Source organism: Mercenaria mercenaria, chromosome 12 (genome assembly GCF_021730395.1).
Source record: "Mercenaria mercenaria strain notata chromosome 12, MADL_Memer_1, whole genome shotgun sequence".
Classification (NCBI taxonomy): Eukaryota; Metazoa; Mollusca; class Bivalvia; order Venerida; family Veneridae; genus Mercenaria; species Mercenaria mercenaria.
In genome coordinates this window covers 3,940,211-3,963,235 of record NC_069372.1, presented here as the reverse complement: position 1 = coordinate 3,963,235, position 23,025 = coordinate 3,940,211, and the positions used below count along the sequence as shown (strand labels likewise).

General features: G+C 34.9%; 1 protein-coding gene across 1 annotated transcript; it reads right to left on the bottom strand.

Moving 5' to 3' along the window:
• Positions 1-2,042: 2,042 nt before the first annotated feature.
• Positions 2,043-22,484, bottom strand: LOC123535046 (cytochrome P450 4A24-like). The gene is made up of 12 exons (XM_045317567.2): positions 22,302-22,484; positions 21,088-21,292; positions 18,883-19,010; positions 18,308-18,432; positions 18,020-18,079; positions 16,707-16,830; positions 11,064-11,196; positions 6,752-6,875; positions 5,170-5,365; positions 4,444-4,526; positions 3,858-3,923; positions 2,043-3,483 (listed from the first exon to the last, which is right to left on the bottom strand). The coding sequence occupies exons 1-12, from the start codon at positions 22,464-22,466 to the stop codon at positions 3,378-3,380; spliced, it is 1,515 nt and encodes a 504-aa protein (XP_045173502.2). The 5' UTR covers positions 22,467-22,484; the 3' UTR covers positions 2,043-3,377.
• Between the last annotated feature and the right edge of the window lie 541 nt (positions 22,485-23,025).

Here is a 23,025-nt window from a genome sequence, read left to right as displayed (position 1 = left end):
AATACTTGAAAAGGTAGTCGGTGTTCGTTCGGAAAGCCACTTGTCTTTGAACAGTCTTCACGAAGAACAACAGTCTGCATACAGAAAATTTCACTCCACTGAGACTGCATTACTGAAGGTTCAAAATGACATTCTCAACTCCCTTGACCAAAATGATGTAACAATGTTAGTGATGCTTGACCTATCAGCTGCTTTCGATACCATCGACCACAAAACACTATTGCACCGCCTCCACGACCACTTTGGTATCGCAGGGAAAACACTCGAATAGAAAACTTCATATCTGAGCGACCGCTATCAAACTGTGACCATAGATATTGAATTGTCAAAACCAGTGCAAATGTCATACAGTGTCCCAAAGGGTCCGTTCTAGGACCAAAATTTTTCACAGTGTACACTAAACCAGTTGGTACAATATGCAAGAAACATCATTTCCAAAAGTGTTTCGCTTTAACGTTGGATTTCTGAGTGAAACTGACGGCATACATCCCTGAAACGGAAGTTGCAAAAAGTTAAAGAGAGGTATTGTAAAAACATTACATTATTTCAGTAGCCGAATAAAATGTATGTAAAAGGCAATTAACTCAACAGATGTATATATGGCAAAGTTAGGAATGAGTATTTTCTATTAACGTCAATGTTGAAAGCTCCTATCGATGATTATTCTTTTTTACATTTTATAAGGAAATACATTTATCTGTAGGCAACACTCGTATATAGATAACATATACAAACACCAATGAAATCTTCACGCTAATTGCATATAGGCATCGAAGCAACGATTTGCCCTTGCTCTTACACCATTTGAACTGAATCGCAAAACGAATTTAGTTTACTATGTATGAATGAGCCTTTTATATGCATAATATTAGAATGTCTATAGCCTTAATGGTTTAAACACACCCACCTGTTGTAGAACAATCAGCCGGACATGAATGAAAAGACACGCTTAGATTTTCTTGACATACTGCTTACTGCACTAGGCGAACAAGGAAATTGGGTGAAGTTTGAGGAAATACATGACGAGATTGATACCTTTACATTTGTAGGTAACATTTTACATTCGTTCATAATCTTGGTTATAACATTTATAATGAACTGCGAGTATCTTAAAGTATGAACATAAAGACTAGTACGAGTTGCTGCTATCTATGAATGTGGCTTGTCTTGTTGTATTTTGCCTTTGTTGTTGTTTTTTTAAATTGTCAATACTAAAACAATCTAACAAGATCCGCAACAATTTTTTGTAACAGCCAATAAATGAATATTCGATTTGGCTGTTACATTTTACCCTACGATTGTCTGCCTTTGTTTCTGCCGTTTATACACTCATTTTCCACTGTTATATTTTCACCGTGGGAAAATGTTTGACAGTCTTCAGTGCTATATGTCTGGACGTGTATTATACAGTTATTTCAGGTATCATAAATGCCAACTACTATAATAGTAAATAATGTGTTCCAATCGTCCAGACATTTATACATTTATATACATGTACATAATTTGTTTTAGGTCGATTGTGAAGGAAGTTCTGCAACTTGAATTAATCACTCTCGACTCCCCATTCCTGATGGAATCCATCGCCACGAGGGTATGAGAGAAGAGGCCAGGTTCCCTTTTAATGCTGAGCGCCAAGCAAGGGAGCTACTGGTCACGTCTTTGGTATGACGCTACCGGGCATCGAACACACGACCTCCCGCACTCGAAGCAGACGCTCTACAACTAGGCTATAGAGGCAGACTCCAGGCATATCGAGCTAAAATGTCATACCTGAGCAAATTAAAGCTTGTTTATAGCCTCGCACTTAAGTAGATACATGACGTTTTATCATAGTTTATTGCGGAAGGTCGGTAGTTCTACTCAGGTACTCTGGCATGAAATAATGCCCGTAGGGTCACCTATAAATGTGTCGGTGTAACTTTTACCCCCACCCCCACCACACACAAAAAAGTATATTCATATCAAAATGTTTCACTGTTTGGTATGCCCATAATTCGTGTATAATGGAATAGAGGTAAAATCACAATGCCGTTTGGGATGAACTGATATATTTTCTTTTCAAAATGTTAAAGAATTATAAATAAAGTTTCCATCACTGACAAAAACATTCCATTATCCATAAGGGAACATATTTTGTTCGTACATTGTATTTCTCGTCAAATATATTTTTCACCCTGAATGTTGAATACCATTGTCAAGTTTCACATATAATATGCTTCATCAATTACTTTGCATATAAAATCAAATACATGCGCTGTTACTATCTGTGATCTCTTCCCTGTAATTTGCTTTTCTTTTATTTTCTTATTGCAGCATCCATCCACGCGATAAGCAAGATGTTGCATCTCGCCCTACCAGTTGCTTACAACATCAAATCAATGAGGAAATATCAGGGTCCAAGGATTTCAGCCTTCTTTATAGACATAGGTTATCATACCATGACTCTTATATTAGACAATGGGACTACACCTATAATGGCCAGGTCCAAGAACGGTTTTGAGATCTATAATTGCGTACTGATATACCCTGAAATCCCGAAATTAAGCCGCGGATTTAATAAACTAAGGATCTGATGGCTTATTATCGAGACCGGCTTAACGTAACTACATCCACATAAAATTACAATTACTGCAAGGTTGAAAAACAATATCAGTATTTGTTGCGTTGCTTTTGACGATTTGCAAAGAAGCGTAATGCTCACATTAACCATAAAACAGTTTCCACTTCTATGTCTCTATCCATCATGATCATGTTTTTTTTTTCTATTTTATTTGAGTCTTCTTGTGCAAGCTGCCAGTTAAGTTGAAAGCCCAAAGCCTTTATGTAATGTCTAATGCTTATAAAGCTCATTAATTTGTCAACAACATGTAACTGTATACTATGCAAAGAGTATGTTAAAAACCTAGAGGACATATATTCATACTCTCATTGAAGTCTTAAGCTTTGGTACACTTTATAAGTAAACATACGAAACTGGTCGTTTATAACATGGAACCGCTTTGCAAATAGTTGACGTCATAAAAACGTCGTCATTATGATTATCATTAATGAAGAGGAAAGGCTGAACCCTATACATACACTAAAGTCTTCACAGCAGAAAAGCGCCCTGACAGAAAAAAGAGCATCCTGGTTAGTACAATGCAAAAAGTTAATACATAATATTTTTTCATAATGAATAAAAATCATCAAAATATTCCCGACATGGATTCATGAATAGTGTGTGTATTTAAAAGCCATTGTTAGAATGTACACTATCATTAACACAGCCAAATCCGTACATTTAGGTCTATCGTAGGACATCATACTTTTGCAAAAATGAACATTTGTTTTACGCCTGTATCTCTTGCTGAAGTTTTCCGTATATTTCATTGTTAATTTTAGTTAAACCTTTTCTTCAGAAAAACTTTTATTCCGTCTGATGGCCGCATCACAAATTCCGGTCGGATGTCTGTTTCGTAATCTGGGTCTTTCACAACCTCAAACCTGCAACAAATATAATAAGAAATATATCTTCCAAAAGGACAAAAAATATCAGTTTCTGCCGTGCACTAGGAGTTTGTCTACATCTGATAAACCTAACTACTGTCTCGTTTTCGTGGAAATCAAATCATATTGCACAGCTAGAGGATTTTAAAACAACTGTGTTTTTTCTGTTATGTTTTCTTAATTATGAAAAATTATTGCCACTGTAAAGTTTTTTCTTGTACACACAGGACTGCTTATTAAGTATGTGTTAATAGAAAAATGCTCTACCATTTCAGTTTTCCTCAGTTTAACATGAAAATACATTTATAAATACTCAATATGCTAAAAATGTGTATACATATGCTTTAAGACTTGTTTCTAAAAATGCTTACTTTTTCACTAGCTTTGCTATCGTTATTTTCACCTCATTCATTGCAAAAACCTGTCCGATACAATTTCTGAAAATCAAATCAAGATGAATTGCAGTGGCGTAGCAACACATACGAGCGTAGTTTTCCACTTTATAAAATACATATATCATTACATTATGATGGAAGAGCATGTGCAAGTAAATATCCTGCAACTACAAGTTGGAAATGTCAACTTATCACCCAAATCCCTCTCAATATCTTATTTATTATATACGAATAAACAAGAAGAAGTTCCGACAAAAGGTTAAATATATTAGAGCATTTAAAAATATTGACGATAGAAGAAAAAGGTCAATAAGAGCCAGGTTCTGAAAAAAGTGTTATCTTTTTAGTGATTTCGGCGAACAGTGAAAGTTGTTAGTGACCGTCACTTTGACGATGGGAATGGGTACATTTATCTAAATAAAAGATACAACATGAATTCCACTGATGGACAACTCAGGGGGAAAAAACAGACAGGCAATAGCATGCCTATTTTAGCGAGGAAAACCCAAGCTTGAAAACAAAACCCTGTAAATTAGTAACAGAAAACAAAAATGTTACTAACCTAGACCCTGCAGAGAAGGGTAGAAATCCGTAGATTTCATTGCCATCTCTGTTTACAGCATTAAACCGCTCGGGTTTGAACTCCTGAAACAACATTACGTAGACTAAACATCTTCAATATTTCATTATTATTTTTGTTTATCTAAAACATTTTTTAATATCCTATAAAAATGCTACTTTTAGAAATTTCGGGTCTCCGTTCCGAGTGGTAAAGGTCGTTACGCATGTAAAATTATTTAAGAAGTCATCAAACTGACTTGTTATACCCAGCTGCCTGTCCGTGTCCGTGAAATACTGCACGAATGGGCCCCTCGGGCTTTCCTCCACTAACAAAGCTGGAAAGTCGCTATTCTATAACTGTGTCGACGTAATGTTAAACCCAACATTAATGATTAAGCCATTAGATAGCTGCTGTATGATAATTTTAGCAACAAATGGTTTAAATCCCACCTATATTGATTTCGCACTGTAGTTCCATATACTTTATAATCCGTAAATTCATGTGATTATTTCAATATAATATGAATATACTGACACCATATCATAAATCTTTACAACTATGCGAGTTTCAGCTTCGTAAATAAGTCCTATAAGTCCTCAAATGCCGGAAATGTCTCAAGCAAAATACAAGATTTGATTCGCGTCATTTAGTAAATCATTTTCTTGATAAATATAAGATTTTAACAGTTAATAACAATTCAATTCAATCGTGATAATGTTCACTCACATTATGGTCTGTCCATACATGTTTGTTGTGATGTATTAGATATGACTGAATATTTATACTGCACCCAGTTGGAATCTCATATCCATCAATTTCGATAGGATGTTCATTTCGTCTTGTTAAAACTGGTACAGGGCTGTAGAATCTCATGGTTTCTTTCACAAACTGCGTCAGATATGAAAACTTTCCTAGATGTTCCCTATGAAAACAATCATGAAATATTCTTGACAAGTATGAAAACTTCTCAAGGTTTTCTGTTTAGTTACGAAGAGTTTTCCAAGCTTTTCCATAATTATGAAACTTTATTCATTACCGAGTATAAAAACCCTCCAGCGGATGATTACGAAAAATGCAATATTATACCTGGGCATGAAAATATAATGTTCTTAATATACATAAACGAGAATAAATCAACAACTTGAGTTTTACTTCTACTTTCTAAGAAAAGTATGTCAAGAAGATAACATCTTGACTTCAAATTAAATTATTTTTTATAAATATTTGAAAGACAAGCCAAATTCCAACCTGCATCCAAATCGATTAGTGTATGTATGGATGAAAATGTTACTATGATTAACACAAAATATACAAAATATAGCTAACTCGGACAGAAAAAAATCAAATAAAGGAAAACAGTGGGCAGGGTAAGCTGGCCACAACCCCTTACGTTTTATCCCCAACGCCTATGTCCAAATTACTGGACAGTGTAAGTAATAGCAACCTAAACCAGCCTTTTCAGACAGAAAATCAATAAAAAAACAACACTTAGGTCACAACACGTATTACCGCTGTTCCGTTAGAAAAAAACCAAAGAGGACGAGTGACATCCAATTGTAAAAGGGCCAAACAACAAACATGTGTCGCAAACTATGTTTAAAATAGTTTATGACTTTACCAAATACGTTTGTATATATTGCCAAGACAAGGAACCCAATCAAGTTTGTAAATACCATCCCAACAGAAATCATGTACAGATATACCTGGTCGCAATTTTAAAATTAATAACATATTTTTATATTTAACCTGCATCCGAACTTCCATGAAACCCGTTTCATACAGATGACGACTAATTAGCAATGGTTGTAAACAGCAATATAGTCCCAGCGCAGTGTGATAAAATAAAGATGAAATGAATCAAAACCAATCCACATAAGTTAGCTACAAGATAGTGGGGTTTGTTTTTGTTCATATAAAAATAACAATATTTAAAAAAAAACGCATAAAATCTACAATAAAGCTGTCTTTTCTCTATTAAAGAAAAACTAACATTTTGTAACGTTGAATAGTCTGGCAATCGATAATTTATCTTGTTTTAAACTGCAAAAAAATGTTCTTAATCTTTACTTTCTTGGTAACGAATATCCGTGTTACCAACGATGTTTTGAGGAGCGGTCACATGTACGGCATTTCAAGTACCTAATGTTAAGATATACTTAACAACTCTACACTGTTTTTGTAGTTAACACTCTAAAACATTTACATACTTTCATTCATATCAGTCAAAATGTGGCAGGGATAAAAACAAAAATTTGATGTAGAGTTAGAAAAGTTGTTAAGTATATTCAAAGTGGATGCTTAAACATACGTTTTAAATTCTGTGTCGTCACCAATCACTGCACAAACATCCTGATAAACCAGTTCCTGAGCTTCACGATGAAGTCCCAATGCGTAGATTGTCCAGCTGATCGTACATGCCGTCGTGTCGTGACCTGAAACGCATTCATTCATTTAGACAGCTCATCAGTCAAATTCATCCATGATAGAAATGCTACAGTAAAAAATAAATACAGTTGGAAATTAAGGTTTAGCAGTACATCACAAAACAACAGATTTTTTGAACGAATGAACAGCATCTTGACACACAACTTATCTGTCCAATACATGTTTTACTGTTCTGTCCCACATAGTTGGATACTTAAAATATTCTGAATGAGTTGTCCCCCTTTAAATAAGGATGTCATTTGTAAACAAATAAATGTAAACAATCGTCAAAAACGATGTTTTACTTAGTTATGTAAAGTTTAAACACTCGCACGATGTTGCAAATGCATCAAAACGAAGACGTGTGACGGCTTTTAAAAAATGGTGAGTTTTTAAACTTGCTGAACTGTCCAGAAGTGTAGCCCCTTCATGCAGTCCCTTTCCGGAATTCAATACATATATCAGTAAATTGACAATGGTTTTGTAGAATAATATAAATGTTTTATATGCCGTTAAATTTTCAGGTAAAACAATGCTTTCTTTCTATGATTTGATGACGTTCGAACTTTTTTCTCCAAAACATGGGCCTATACCTTAAATAAACAAGAGGATCATGATAACCCTGGATCGCTCACCCTGGTTATATGAGTTACATGTTTCAAATGTCAAACTGACGCTAAAATATTAGGAAAGTAGGCCAGTATGTCACATTCATGGTCACAGAAAATCAGTTGTAAGATCGGTGTGCAAAACTGTACAGGTCATCCAAATTTTAAGGCTGTATCTTAAAAAACAAGAAAGTCGGTCAGTAGGTCATATTCATGGTCACTGAAAGTCAGTTTTAAGATCGGTGTGCTAAACTGTACATGTCATCCAAATTTAAAGGCTGTATCTTAAAAAAACACGAAAGTAGGTCAGTAGGTCACATTCATGGTCATTGAAAGTCAGTTTTAAGATCGGAGTGCAAAACTATATATGTCATCTAAATTTCAAGGCTGTATCGTAAAAAAAACAAACAAGAAAGTAGCTCAGTAGGTCAAAGTCACAGTCGGGTGACCCCTTATCACTTGGGTCATCAGGTAATTATAATTAAACAGTCTAGGAAATATGATCTGATCATTTTAAGGTATTTTTTCCTTTATAACTCATATAACAAGTGACCCCCGGGAGGGGCCTCTTTTCACACCAGGGGCATAATTCGAACAATTTTGTTAGAGATCAACTAGGCAATGATACATACAAAATATCAATGGCCTAGGCCTTGAACTTTCAAACAAGAAGATCTTAAAAGTTTATTCCTATATATGTTTATGTAAAACTTGGGACCCCCTGGGCAGGGCCTCTGTTCACCGCAGGGGCATAATTTGAACACTTTTGGTAGTAAACCACTAGGCAACATACCAAATATCAAAAGTCTAGGTCTTGCAAGTTTAGACAAGAAGATTTTTAAAGTTGTTTCCTATATTTCTATGTAAAACTAGGGACACCCAGGGCAGGGCCGCTTTTCACCCCAGGGTAATAATTTGAACAATCTTGGAAGAGGACCACAATGTAATGCTAAATACCAAATATCAAAGGCCTAGGTTTCAGACAAGAAGATTTTTTTTTAAATTTCCTAACAAGTCTATATAAACCATGTGATCCCTGGGCGGGGCCATATTTGACCCTAGTGGGGGATAATCTTGGTAACGGACCACTAGATGATGCTACATACAAAATATCAAAGCCCTAGACCCTGTGGTATAAAACAAGTTTTTCCCCATATAAGTCTTTATAAACCATGTGACCCCCAGGGCGGGGCCATATTTGACTCTAGGTGGATAATTTGAATAACCTTGGTAGAGGACCACTAGATAATGCTACATACCAAATATAAAAGCCCTAGGTCCTGTGGTTTTGGACAAGAAGATTTTCAATATTTTCCCTGTATAAGTCTATGTAAACCATGTGATACCCCTGGGGTGGGGCCATATTTGACCATGGGGGGGGGGGGAAGTAATTTGAACAATCTTGGTAGAGGACCACTAGATGATGCTACATACCAAATACAAAAGCCCTGTGTTTTTTGACAAGAAGATGTTTTAAAGTTTTTCATTTCGGTTGCCATGGCAAACAGAGTTCTGCATGAGTTTTAATTCTTTGGGCAATTTTGAAAGGAGACCAAACAAGGATCATTCCTGTGAAGTTTGGTGTAAATCTGCCCAGTGGTTTTCAAGAAGAAGATTTTTTTAGAAATTGTTGACACACGACTGACGACGCACGACGGACATTGAGGGGTCACAAAAGCTCACCTGAGCCAAAGCTTGTTTGAGTCGAAGGTGAGCTAAAAACATGGTTGAAGTCAGCCTGTATCCAATCTATGATTCAAATCAATCTGTAATAAAATCATAGTTCAAATCCTAGTTTGTTTGTCCACAGTCTGCCTTCAGCGTATCGTCGTCTGGATCTAATTGTTTAAGACCCGCCACAACTAGAGCCCTACTTTCCCCTCCACACAAACTTAATGAAAATCATTCTGAGAGTAATGATATAATACAGTCTACAGATGGACAATTTAGGCTCTTCCTGAATTAATGTGATTTTACATTTTCATTTACTTACTTTTATAATCAAAACTTAGTTTGAATTGTCTCAACTGATTTCATTGCAGTCTTCCAAATCCGAGAAGAAATCGTACGCAAGTACGTGAATATTTGGGGACGAAAATACCGCGAATATACCGGCGATTAAAAGGCGAACTTGTTAAAAATAATGTTTCTTTCGAATTAATTATACCCTTAATTATATGTGAATCACAAACACCAGCTAGAATGTAAAATTAAATCAAACTGAACTGCATACGTTCGTAATTTCGGGAAACAGGTACGAATTTTCGCCCACTCCGTTACGGCTCCAATTATTTTCCTAAATCGTGCAAATAAAAATTATTTACGTAAGTATTATGAAAGAATCGTATCTTTCTCTATGAAAAATAAATAAGATAACACCTCTTCTGTTCATTTCATGCAATATATCTTTCCATAAACCCATTTCTATGCTACAAACTTCTAAGGATACACAGGTACAATTTTATCATTCAGTATCGTATCGAAATAGAATGCACGCCGTGATAGTTAGATGTTTTCTGATCATGTGACCAAAACAAGCTCTTTGATGTTGTTATAATAATAAAATTTCGATTATTTTTTCTAGCAGGAACTGAGTTTTAATTTAAAATGTTTACAAAAGACGAAACTTGGTTTCGATACCGCGGATGGTACTGAAGTACTGTACTATTTTTGTAGGTTATTTATAGTTTACGTTGGTCACGTGATGAAGAATTGTTTTGGTCATGTGATCAAAGCAAGCATGCTCATTTTTGTACGCTTTGTTTTTGTTATAAAATATAGATTACGACAAATATGTACTTAAGCAATGCATTTTTTGATAAAGTTGAATCTCAGAAGCTTTCTGAAAGTTAAACAGACATGTTACGTAAAATTTATGGAGACGACATTTTTTTAATTTTTTTTCTAGTTTCGACCTTTATGTCTTCGTCAGAAATAACAACGTACAATACAAACGACGTCACGTCTGTTTGGACGCGAACGTCAACGTGACAAAAAGCGCAAATATAGAATATATTTGTACTGATGTATATATAGATACAGATCATAATGATACGGCGGGTATTTATCGAAAACATATTTCTTCAATATGAAGTTGAGAAAAAATAAAACCCAACGTATCTACATGACAAATTTTGAAGTATACATGTGAAGCATAAGCGAGAATTAACAATAGATCTACTTATAATTATATAAATAGTATTTTTTTATTTTATTTTTTTTTTTGCCTTCTGTTGCCTTTGCCTTCTGTTACCTTTGCGTATGTAAGGGTTTCACCTGGCGGGGATAGTGAGGTTAGGTGCGCCATAAACCGGTTTAAACTCCCCAGTGGTGGTTTTCAACTGACCATTCCAAGGCGGTGCCCCATTGTGTTCCTTTGTAAAATTTACGGAGGACATGGAACTACTTGTTGTTCGGTTTCGGATAAGCGTTTCGTCCGCAAATTTGTGGTATGGTAAATCTGTGGGCACGCTTCGCTGCCCACAAAAAGTATACATTCCAACACTTTAGATATCCTTCATTTATACTAATAAGGATTCACTTGATGAAATAAAACGTTGTTTTATATAAAAAGAGTTCAAATGTTACCTGCAAATGTAAAAGTATCAACTTCGTCATGTATTTCCTCAAACGTCAGCCCATTTCCTTGTTCGTCACGTGCAGTGAGCAGTATATCCAGAAAGTCAAGACGCCTCTTTTCTCCGAATTCAGGTTGATTTTTCTGAAAAATGTTTGTTTGACTGGTTAACAGATTTGTCATTAAAACGTTTTTTTTTTTTTTTTTTTTTTTTTCCTTTTTTTTTTTTTTTTGGTAGTCTTTGTACTGTTTGATCGACCCTATTGATATTATCTTTTGTGGATTGGTTTTATTTGCTAGGTCCACATATGAACTATGCTTCATTCTAAAGGTCTCTTAGGGTAGAAGTAGGATATTTTAGATTTTTAGAAATATTTCTAATTATGTTTATTTTATAGTCAACGTGTATTTTTTCTATTAAAAAAAATCAGAAAAAAATCAAATTTTTCCCATTGTAAAAGTCGGGAAAATCATAACTTCTTTAAACATATCTTATGCATGGAAAAGTTGCTTTTGTGCTAATTTAGATATCATGAAAGTTTAATTACAATCCATTCAAAAGTAAAGTAAAAGATTGCATTTTTTTTTTGACAATTTGGCTGTAATTTACTTTGGAAAATACCCCTACCAAAATCGATTATGACAATCAAGTCATAACTAATCAAGGTACATATATGTAGTATAAAAACAGAAAAAAATCCTATTATCATTTAAAATTGTTACAATATCAATCACATTGTATTATTACCTAAGGAGAAATCAAGGTAACACCTTGTTAAGGAAAAGGTTGCTGTCTAAAGCACTATATGAGTTGTAGAAGAAACTTTACATTGATACATTGCATAAAGCCATTTTGCCATGTTCAGCTGAATAGTAACCGTGGTTCAAGTCTCTTATTTTTAAAATTGTAATGCAAAACTGCATTCAGTTGTGATAAACCTGTCATATAATCTTTTTGTCTTGCCATAGACCTAAACGGAAACTATCGTACAGAAACGCCACGCTCCAAGACCAAAATCAACTCAAACAACAACCCCGTTACAGTTTACGTATGAATGTGAAAGAGAAATGAGCCGTGCCATGAGAAAACCAACATAGTGGGTATGCGACCAGCATGGATCCAGACCAGCCTGCGCATCCGCGCAGTCTGGTCAGGATCCATGCTGTTCGCTAATAGTTTCTCCAATTCCAATAGGCTTTAAAAGCGAACAGCATGGAGCCTGACCAGACTGCGCGGATGCGCAGGCTGGTCTGGATCCATGCTGGTCGCATACCCACTATGTTGGTTTTCCCATGGCACGGCTCAAATGTTAACGCTTCGACGTACTGATAAGTTGAAACAGTAGGCAATAAAAAGGTCACCGTTTTAACAGAATTTGATAGCAATAGTGCGATCAATTCGTAACAGAAAATGCCAAAATACTTCAGAAAATGGGAAAAGCACCAAAATTGGCACAGCTATTTATTAAAGTATTAAAAACATTTTTTTCATGGGACCCATTTGATATCTGTCAAGATGGCCGATATGGCGGCCATTTTCCAAAATGGCCGCCAAAACTCAATATTTACCTTAGAAGATTATAATGAAAGGTCATTATATTTACATTCATCCCCAAAATGCACTAAATATAAATGTATATAATAAAATAAATCCTAAATTTGCATCAAATGCAAAAATAACAATTCAAATAATGTTAGTTTCTTTCTGTTTCCATGGCAACAGCAAAAATCTAACCTTTAAAACTTAGTTTAATATTATCATTGTGTAGTTTTCATATTTTAATGAATATTTTGTGTTACTATATGTAATTTATATTATTTCACTTGTATTCCCTCCACAGCAGCATATTGAAATATTGTTGTTATTCCCTTACCAGTATTTAGCCAGATGGGGCTTATGGGTTGCCCCTGTATGCATGTCAATACGTCAGTCATGCAGAGTGGGATACTGTAATAACTTTGAAACTACAGCAGAATTTTTCATGATACGTGGTACATCGATAGATGGCAATGCAGAGAATGCCAATGTCATTTAAATTTGTTCCTATGGCAACAAATGTTGTTGCTATGGCAACAAATAGTGCACGAATATGACACAAAGTGTCATCCCGCATTTCTTTTAAACAAGGAGAGATTGTTTCTTGAGAAATTCTACATAGACAGAGGGACAAATTGGAAACATGCTTGTTATCTTATTTTCTCCTTTTGTATATCATTTTGTCCGTCTGTTTGTCGGTCCATCATTTGCAAATGGCGGATTCTTCAATAACTTCAAAATTACAAATTCTAAAGACTTCTTTATGAAACCTTGTTTATAGATGGTAAGTAATATGGAGAATGTGAAGGTCAATTAACTTAGTTTCTATATAAAAGTGCAGTTTCTATGACACCAAGTACGACAACTACCCCTTTCAGTTTGGGACTTCGAAATGCAAGAATAGATTTTAGCGACGGGCTAGTAGGATCAAATGAAACAATGTTCCTTATTATGCACCCGCAGTCACAATGTCTGCGTAATAAATTGCTAACTGTGTAACAAAGAAGAGTAAGGCTGAAAATATAAAAGTTGCTTTTATGGACAACACTTAGTAACTATTCTGTGAAATATATTACTCTGAACAGTGAGCTGAAATCTGAAATAAGGTACATGTCAGATACTCTTGTCAGTACACACAAGCACGAGATTGTCGACAACTTAAGATAAATTGCATAAGGCAGTGCAGAGCATTTCAGCACGTTTGACAAATTACGTCTTCCTCGACAGCCTTTATCGAGGTTGCAAATGCACTTGAGGAGCTATTGGTACTAGACTTGGGTACTTGAGGCAAAGACTATTGGAAAGGTTCCAATATATCAATGGTCTCTCTGGTCAGCCTTATTTATCTTGACTTGGAATTTTCGGAAAGTGATGAAACACCTGACCCCCATATGTGCCCCACCTAATGGGCAACCTTTTTTAGTATGTTCAAATGGTGTAGCTGACGATGCAGGAATGCACATTATAGCTCTAATCTATATGTGAACAGATGGTTGATCAAGCTATTTGACATGTTTTGCTGTAGAGAAGAGTATCGAAAGCCTCCATTTATACCCCAGAAATATAATAAGAACAGTTTGTTTGTATGAAGATGTAGAAAATGCATTTCAAAGCTTGATTCACCGGTAAGCGCGAGCTGTACTGGTTAGTTTTGTTTGACAAGACAGTGTTATTCTTATATTGGTCTGCTTAACTGGAAGTACAAATGGTAAATAGATAATATTTGTTGTCTTAAAACTAGTAATTTAAATTGGTATTAAAATTGTGTTTCGAATGTACCTGTGCTCATTAGAAAAATCCTCAAGTACTCATATTTAATTTAATTTTAATTTCAGTAAAATGTCCAGAAATAGATATTAGAGCACATTTTTTTTGTAGAAATGATAGATTCTGCTCTTAATTTATACCCCCGTTACACTCAGCCACGTTCCCACTACGTCGTAAAAACTAGCAGCACGCAGTAAGAACTTGTACAATGTAGAAGAAATACAGTATACTCCGATAAGAACATGATAATTATGGTCTCCATGAGTGTAGAGAACGCGGTCGAATTTTGGACATGTTCAAAACAAATGTAGTGAGGACGCGGTCTAATCAGGAAGCAGGAAGAACTTAATAAGGATGTAGTAATGATGTAACTAAAACCTAGTAGGACATAGAACAAGCGTGGTGCGGACGGGAAAGACTGCATGGCGTGCTCACTGCGCTGTCACTGGGTTATCATTGCGTTTTTGCTACGTCAATGGAGTTCTCACTACAACTTATCTACGCTTGTGTGCTATGACAATGCTACGAGCATGCCACGTTGTAGTATACCGCATAAGGTTTTTAATACGTTCTTTCGGTTCTTAACACATCTGTGTCGCGTTTGCAGCAGGTTTTCACCATTATTGGTTCAGATTCTGAAAATTGAGTATGAATACTGGATCCAATTCCCAATCACTTCGTTTTTTAATCAGCAATGGGTATCGATCATCATCAGGAATTGCCACATAATCATGGACTCAGCAGCACTGGCAGCTTGTAGTGGACGTTTGGATCTCCGTATATCCTTCACACTGCTTTTGTTTATTCCACCGCAGTCTCTCTATAAGACTGCTCTTTTTTCTTCGTTGGGGTGGGGTGGGGGATCTTCGTTTATTGTCATTTATGGTTGTTGAGTGTAGATGCGGACACAATATAACTAGCAGAAGGAATGAAAAAAAAGAGGCGCATGGCGTAGTATTTATAAGTAGCCGACGAATGCAGTGAAAAGGTGATAAGCATATGGTTAAAGCATGGTAAGCGAGAGGTGCAATCTGACTGATCATACTAAGAATGTAGTAAGAGCACACTGGACGTGAAGAAGCACGTGGTAAGAAAATTAGTGTGGACGTGTTAGACGCCGTGAGAACCTGGCAAGGATGTTAAAAGCGCGCAGTATGAACTTTAGAACTGCACATTTTTCGAGTTTGATCCCCGTCCCCACCGCGTCAAAATTTTCAGGAAGAAGTATGAGCTTCATGGTCTTTGTCTGAGACTGATCAGGGCATTAGTGACTGTACATTATATGCTTATGACATTAAACTATAAAACCATTGTTATGGCACAATGTGCTACAATTTGACAAAAACAGAATATTACAGGAACATGCAAATGTAAATTTGATTACGCTGATCAACCGGCAATGACTTTTTCCCACAGAAATCATGATGATCTGACAGGCCAGGGATGTTCACATGGTCTATCACACTAACATGGTTAATGAATTATATAGTCTTATTAAGGTCATTAGTTCTCTTAGTGTAAATAAATTGAAATGAATACAGCAACACTTACAAATTCTGAGTCACGAAAACTAATGACAAAGTGAAACACATGTCATTTATTCACTAATACACATTACAGACTAAAACTTCGTTTGCTCAAACTCTGATAATTCGAACACCATTCTTCAATTAATCTATCGTCAGGTCCCAGACAAATTCCTTTATAATATATTTTTCGATCACTCAAACTACCGATAATTCGAATAAATTTAGTCGGTCCTGATGGGTTCCAGTTACCGAAGTTTGAATGTATTTATAATTAATTAATTTGCAATTGTTGTAAAGTTCTGCACAGGACTGTTGCCATTTTAAACATTCTTGATATGCCAGTTACCATTATATACTTAATTTTGATTCATATAAATGCATTATGACTTTTCTTCTGCTTAATAGCACATTTTATCCAAGGGAGACAACTTTTTCATTTTTGTTGGAAGAGCGGTATTTTTGTTAATATAATATGTTTGAATTTATTCAGGCGGGTGGTTTTAGCTTATTATACTGATGACTGTAAGTGTCAATAGAAATTTTATATATAATATTATGTATTTTTGAAAATATATACATATATGGCGGCCATCTTGGATTTTTCGGCCATATTGGATTTTTCGGAGTGGGTCTCATGCTCATTTTTAGTATTTTGCCCTAAAGTAGTTATGTACCAAGTTTCATGCTTTTCCCATTTTCTGAAGTATTTTTACACCATTTTACTGTACTACAAGTCAAATCTTTATCAAAATCAAACTAATCGAAGTTAACATTAACTGGCTTCTATCCACTGTAAAATATCGTAACTATTATCTAATTACCAGTTCTGCTTTTCTGGCTTTGATTATATGTTCTGTAAAACTCCGGGATGATTTACATAATCGTTTCAGTTCACGTCCTGCTGGAGACAGATAGAATAGGACGTCTAACATCTGCCATGGTTGACTGAAAATAGTAAAACATTTTTGTTACTTTACCTTTCAATGGATCAAACATTACTGGTTACTAGTATTTCATGGTATTGGTCTTTATTGACCACATTTGTGTTTAACATTACATGCCTTCTGTTGCCTTTGCGTATGTTAGGGTTTCATCTGGCGGGAAAACTTTTATTTACACTGTCCTGTGACTTTGGAACATGGTGGGGGGAAGAGTGAGGTTAGGTGCACCATTACCCGGTTTAAGCTCCCCAGTGGTGGTTTTGCCACTGACCGTTCCGAGGCGGTGCCCTACTGTGTTCCTTTATTTGTTTGTTTTGTCCTTGTGTGTTTGCTGTCTGCGTGTGCGTGTGTGTGTGTGTGTGTCTGCGTGTGTATGTGCGTCCGTGCGTGTGTGTGTGTGTGTGTGTGTGTGTTGATCGTGTGCGCGTCCGCTTGCTGGGTATGCGTTTGGGGAGGCTGCAATTTTTGAACGTGACTTTCCCTGTTCGATATTCTTCCTTGTTTTTATATCGCTTGTAATACTTCCGTTGAGCTTGAAATGATATTTTGCAACGTGATTACATTAGCAATATGAAATAAAAACATCTATTTAGAAATGATCGGTTCAGTTAAGAGAGAATGTCGTTTAATTTTTGCGATCAGACATTATTCCGGCATGTCTCGCCATATTGGTAAAACGATACGATTTTTGTTAAACCTTTTTGAACAGACAGAGTCATGATTAAAAACGCCGGAAAACGACAACAAAATGATAGGTTATAGACATGTAACAACAAATGTCCGGCAAAAAGGATTTTGCGAGGTTTGATCTGCTGACTAGTCAAAAGGACTACTTAAGTATAAGTATTTCCTTTTATAAAAATAAAGAAAATACAAGACAATTATACAAATACAAATACATGGCAAAAATTATAAAATATTCTATTGCGCTTTACAGTTAAAGCAATATTCAAGAAATATGGAAACTACTTTATACATTAATGATTTATTTAAATGATGGATACTAAATAACTGAGCATGTTTTGGAGAAACCTATAGAAAAATCACACAGAACAGTGATGTCGTTTAACCACCAGTAACGAATGAAGTTTATTGCAAAACTGTATAAGATCCAGTCAGGTCACGACGACTCAGAACCTAAAACATTATGTAAACTACATGTTTTATAGGTCTGTAACCATTAGCACACTTACGAGTAGCGTTGAACCTCAATTTCCAGTATTCTTTGAACTGCATTTAGGTAGTCTAAGTTTCTGAAATCCAATGAAAATAGGATCTCAGGTTATACGCCAATCAAAGAGAACAAAAGTTATATCAATTTCGTAAAAATGTAATAATTGTATTTAAAATCAGCGGTAATAAATGCAGTAATTGATAGCGGATGGCTAAACTGTATAGTCCACGAAATATTAGATATCCCATTATCACTTATACAGGAAGCATTTAATTGTTCATGCTAATGGTTACAAAATATGTCTTACTGGTAATCTTGAAAGTGGCCTTCGTAAGATAGGGAACAGGTAACTAAGACATCTAAAGCGGACCGACAAACGTAAGGAAATACGTCTACACTCTTTCCTCCGACAGTGGCCGTTTCGAGCTTTTCCTAAAGAATGTTATGACAATTTTGATACGGCAAAAATCAGATTTCGTACTGAAGTATGTAATGAAAATTTTGACACGGCAAAAATCAGATTTCGTATCTATTTATTTCAGTTTCATTTTTATGTTTGTTTTTGTTTAGTATTGTTTAACATCCTTTGCAAATGTGCACAAAACTAGTAAATTACCTACATGTTATTATTATCTTAAGGATATCTTTGAACAGAAGACTATTATAAAGCAGACTTTTAAAGCATGGTTCTAAAATGAAATATACGCAACATTAGATATTAAAATCTTCATTACTGAACTATATTTAAAAATGGAATTGTATTACACAGCCTCAAGTGTGGCTGTTTTAAGAGTGATGACCAAAATTAATACAGTTCTAAAATGAAAAGCTGTAATTTACTTCACGTGTATGAAACAAACAAACAAAAACATTTGTACAAACCGTGAGTGTATCTACAGCTTTATTCATTACGGAAACATATCCTGACAAAATATTGAAATGGAAGGCTGGTGTGAGTAACTTCCGGTTTCTTTCCCACTTCTTACCATTGCTACCTAGTAGTCCTTCACCTAGATAAAAGTAAGCACATTTTTTAGTGTTTTGTTTTCCCAGTAAGTGCGAGTTACACATGTACCAAAGTAATCTTCTTAAATACTTTATTCAACATCGCGAATACATTTCTTTATCACATTCATAATTGCATTTCATATTATTCCATACACAGTAAATTCCTTTAATTTCGTTGGAAATAAAATATTGTGGTTTCGGTAAACATGTCCATTTCGCGGGAAAAAAATGAATTCGCGGATTTCAAACTTTAAGGCTTATGTTCAGGTTTACAAACTTGATAATGAACAGAACCAAATTAAATGAATTGCGTTTGATTTTAGCAAACCATTAAAAAGCTTTAAATTAACATTACTGTAAATATAACTGAACAGTATAATAGGGTTATTATAACAGTAGATCGATCAGGGACTCTGTATTCGGCTCGAGTGGATTTTGCCAGATCGGATCTCACGAGGCGTGCAAGCGCCGAGTGTGATCCGACCTTGCAAAATCCACGAGAGCCGAATTCAAAATCCAAAACCAAGCTACTGTTATAATGACCCTTTTATTATATACCTCCATCTTTTTGTTTGTTGTTTTGTTATTGAACGAAATCTTCAATATTTATCGAAATCAAAATAGAACTATTAAGTGAAATTTTTATGTGCGCTATTTATAGAACTGTGCCAGGTCATGCATATCAATGAAAGTAGTCCGGTAGATACAATACGGAAGGTATAATAAGGAACTTTAAAGGTACAATAGGGATTATGTTTTTGCCTGTTCATATTTAATTTTGGAATACAAGCCGATTTTTTTACATAATTTATAGAGGTATATAATAAATATCTTTATTTCATTTACTAGTGTTTATTTTGTCATGAATTAAAAACAAACATAGACTGATATTTAAGATAATCGATATTTCGCTGTTTACAAAGTACTAATAGTCTGCGATAAAATGACACAGGAGTACAATTTATACACAACTGTATTTACCGGATATATAATCAATTTTATGCAATGATTATTATAACAGTTGTTTAAATATGAAATTTGAACAACAATAAAATACGTTAATTATTCTACTAAAGAATGTCATCTTATTGACATGTCTTAGAATCCGGAAAAGGACTCCGGGAAGGGGTCACATGACCCCTTCTGAATAATTTAAAGTTTTAAACACGGGACTGTATTTCTAAAATTGTAAAACGTGGACTCTCTTATGTATTTGAAATAATGCAAATAATTAAAAATTAAGTAACTTTTTTTAGTACCTTAATGATTTTTTCTGCTAGTCAGATCTATCATGGAGCTGAACGTATTTTGATATTTGCTGTTTTAGGCGAGAAAAATGTTAGTTGCAATTCAAAATGTCGATATTAATTAATGACTTTATTATCTATGAATTTTCAAACGATTAAGCCGAGTTGGCGGCCATATAGATAAGCCTTACTCGGTTTTTAGTATGACATGTTTAACTTTGTTTGTAAAAAGGTCATCGAAGCTACAGTGTCAGTTCAAACTGACGAATGAATGAAAATGCGATTTCTGTACAAAATAAACACTTAACAATATAATGTTATTAAAGATATACATGTGATGCCTTGCAAAAACATTCTGGTTACAAGCAACATTTTCTTGCAAGATATATGGACCTACGTCTTTAAGATACATTGATATGAAATCGTGTGGGGTTTTTTCGGTGCGATTAAATTTCACGCATTGACGCAACTACGAAATCTACGAAAATTTTTCCCCTAGGAATATTCATGATTTCAACGTATTGTAAACATAACAGTTCTCTCATTTCCATTGCTGTAATTATTTGTAAAATACGAGGCAATCATGTTTGAAAGCTCCATTATCAAATGATGAAAAACAATAATTGCATCTTTTTATTTATTTATTTTTATTGTTAGCTTAAAACAAAGAAGAACGCAATGACTGTGAGATATATTCCTTTATCATACAGGAATGTCATTTTCAAAGATGGAATATTTTGGCTTAACCAGTAAGAACTCATATTAAGGCAGTCGCTTTTCTGTCATTTTGCATACTTTCTCAGTACACCATTTATTGGTCAAAAATACTTGCCAATAAAGTCAAGAAGAAGACGATATGGGCCAGACATACTGTTGTCTTTTGTTAAAACCTTTTGATTGACCTGTTTAAAGGTCTCTGGATGGCACACCTGGACTATAGGGAACGGGCCCATCCATAGCAAGAAAACTTTGGCGTCCATTTCTTCCATTGTACGCGTGGAAATGTCTAAAAATGATTTTGAGGACTCAACAAAAATCTGAAAAGAAGAAAGATTCTTAAAAGTACATTGCAAAGGGTAGCTCTTCAATTAATATCTCATCTGAATTATATTCAAGCAGTTTTCTGTGTGTGTATCTTTTTATGTGATATAGAGACAAATTATACGTGTAATCCTGTGCGTATAATAATTATCAAATGGTGATAATTAGGAATACATAAGAAACGGGTTTTACCAACTGTGTCACTACAAAATGAATTCGCCTTTGGTTTTAAAAGGTTAAATGTAGGTATATGTGTCTCTTTTAGAAGGTGTTGTACAGGCTGATCACTACCAAATAGAATGTAAGCCTCCGCTGGTCTATCACAAGTAGTCCAAATATAAATAGTACTAATCTTTTTTTCCTTTCCTTGTGCATTTTCTCGACAGCAACGTGCTTACTTTTACCCTACCCCGTTTCAGTATGAATCACTTTGCATTCTTTTGAAATCGGCATGTTCCTATCGCATGCTAGGTAAAAATGGCGGCGTAAGAATTTAATGTCTCGAAAAGAGAAACTGAAAGAAGCGAAAAGTAGTAAATTCAAAGGGTTGTATTTAACGTACTGTAGTTTTCTTACATAAAAGTTAACACCCCTTTTTCTTTTTCATTTTTTTTAAGTAGCGATCTAGTTCTTTATGGGAATATAAGTCTCCGAAAATCTGATATGCTAGAAAATGTCGAAAACCCGTTTTGAAGTAAGTGGATTTTACAGCTGGATTTAGTAGTGCTCAGCCTACAGACAGTCGCGTTATAACAAAAAACAGAACATTTCCAAGTATAAATTTACTAGAATATAGTCAGTATTTTTTGTCTATTTTGCAATATGCTTTACTATACATGTATGTTGTATTTATTTTATTATCTTACATAGGTCAATTATAAAAAAAATTATATGACCAAGACTAAAGTTTATTCGAACGAAAAGTGCATGACATGATGATTTCACAATCACCGCTGTAATCAGTATTCAATTATTGTCGTATATGTAATTACAGTTCATATTTACCTCTCGAGAATGTCCGTAAAGCCAGTGTGAGGGTGGCTGGGGCAGTCTTCGAAGTGTCCGACATTTTCTGTTGTAATCAACAAGCAAAATAAAAACTTGTATTGAAACGTATCCTAGGAAAAGGACAGCACAATAAAACATAAATATACTCCAGCTTAGCTCCATTTTTTGAACAGATGAAAGTTGTTATCACCGTGTCACTAGATATAGGCCATATATCACTGACAGTGTTTTATCGTGTGTTCCACTTTACACTAAAGAGGTCACAGGCTTAATATCGATTCAGTCGTGAAAGTTGGTCAGACTAAGACGATACCTCTTTTTATCCCAATGGCACTGTCAGTAATATTGGGGAAGCATGGAACACTAGAGTTGCTCGGCATAGGAACGGTTGACGGAAAAGCGCTGCAGTTCTTTTTTTTTCTTTTTTGTTAGGATATATATAGGCTAATGTGGCTTGAAATTCATAGTGAACGCAAAGTCACAAGGTTTAGTTTCTTATGTCACAGCTCAAATATTTTTGAAAAAAAGTTACTCTTTGATGAACTACTAGACTTAAACGTTTTGAAAAATCTTTTCCACCTGCAACCATCTTTACGTTCTCTCCAACTACAATTTAATCACACACTTCGAAACCAATCACAAGGGATCTGGAGCCCGTGTCACAAAAGTTCGTAAGCTTCATCCAAAGTTCTGAGTATGCACTTTTAATCCTTACCCTGCT

What these genes read in the sequence shown, in the direction of transcription:
- LOC123535046 (XM_045317567.2), bottom strand. Translation starts at nt 22,466, where the DNA reads ATGGAGCTAAGCTGGAGTATATTTATGTTTTATTGTGCTGTCCTTTTC. An exon ending in AAGCCAGAAAAGCAGAACTG is followed by an intron (nt 11,197 to 16,706) that starts GTAATTAGATAA and finishes AACATTTTTCAG; the next exon opens with AAAAATCAACCTGAATTCGG. An exon ending in GACGACACAGAATTTAAAAC is followed by an intron (nt 5,366 to 6,751) that starts GTATGTTTAAGC and finishes TTGTTTTCATAG; the next exon opens with GGAACATCTAGGAAAGTTTT.